The 526-nt window shown below is 41.4% G+C and overlaps 1 protein-coding gene across 1 annotated transcript in view; it reads left to right on the top strand.

Annotated features, from left to right (window-relative positions):
* The first annotated feature begins 441 nt into the window (after positions 1-441).
* Positions 442-526, top strand: part of LOC130386175 (olfactory receptor 6N1-like) — a 984-nt gene continuing 899 nt past the window's right edge. Inside the window, exon 1 of the mRNA XM_056594949.1 lies at positions 442-526. This exon is cut by the window's right edge and continues 899 nt beyond it. Within this exon, the coding sequence (XP_056450924.1) occupies positions 442-526 (85 nt within the window).

Consider the following 526-nt stretch of genomic DNA (forward strand, 5'->3'; position numbering starts at 1 on the left):
AGATACATGAATTATGAGCAAATAAGCCTCAATGGAATATCTCTGAGTAATTGGCCTTTCTCTCTCCTTTCCACTTTTGAGTTGTCTAGGCGTTTCCATCGTGATAAGGGGACGGCACTGTGTCTCTGGGGGGCGACAGAAGGTCTATTTGATCACTGGGTAGGTCAGGGCCAGGTTACTCAGTCATAAATTCACAATACAAACCGTCTCTCAACATCTACCGGTAAGCAGGGTTAAAGATATGCTTCACAGGGGCCGTTTGTCTATGTAAAGCATTATTTCACAAATAGGTTGGACTACATTTGGTTGTGTTTGTTAGTGTAAGCGTATTTGAAACACGTCAATTTTAAATTTAATGTTGCATTTTTCCTTGTCTCTTTCTTTCAGATCTCCATTCTTAAAACCCATTCTTAAAACCGACCAGATGCCTGAAGTTCAACTATGGCTTTCCTTGGGAATGGCCTGAATGTCTCCGGTCTCATCCATCCCCCAGGTTTCTATTTAATCGCATTTGAGAAGTTCACTT

Source organism: Gadus chalcogrammus, chromosome 7, assembly GCF_026213295.1.
Source record: "Gadus chalcogrammus isolate NIFS_2021 chromosome 7, NIFS_Gcha_1.0, whole genome shotgun sequence".
NCBI lineage: Eukaryota > Metazoa > Chordata > Actinopteri > Gadiformes > Gadidae > Gadus > Gadus chalcogrammus.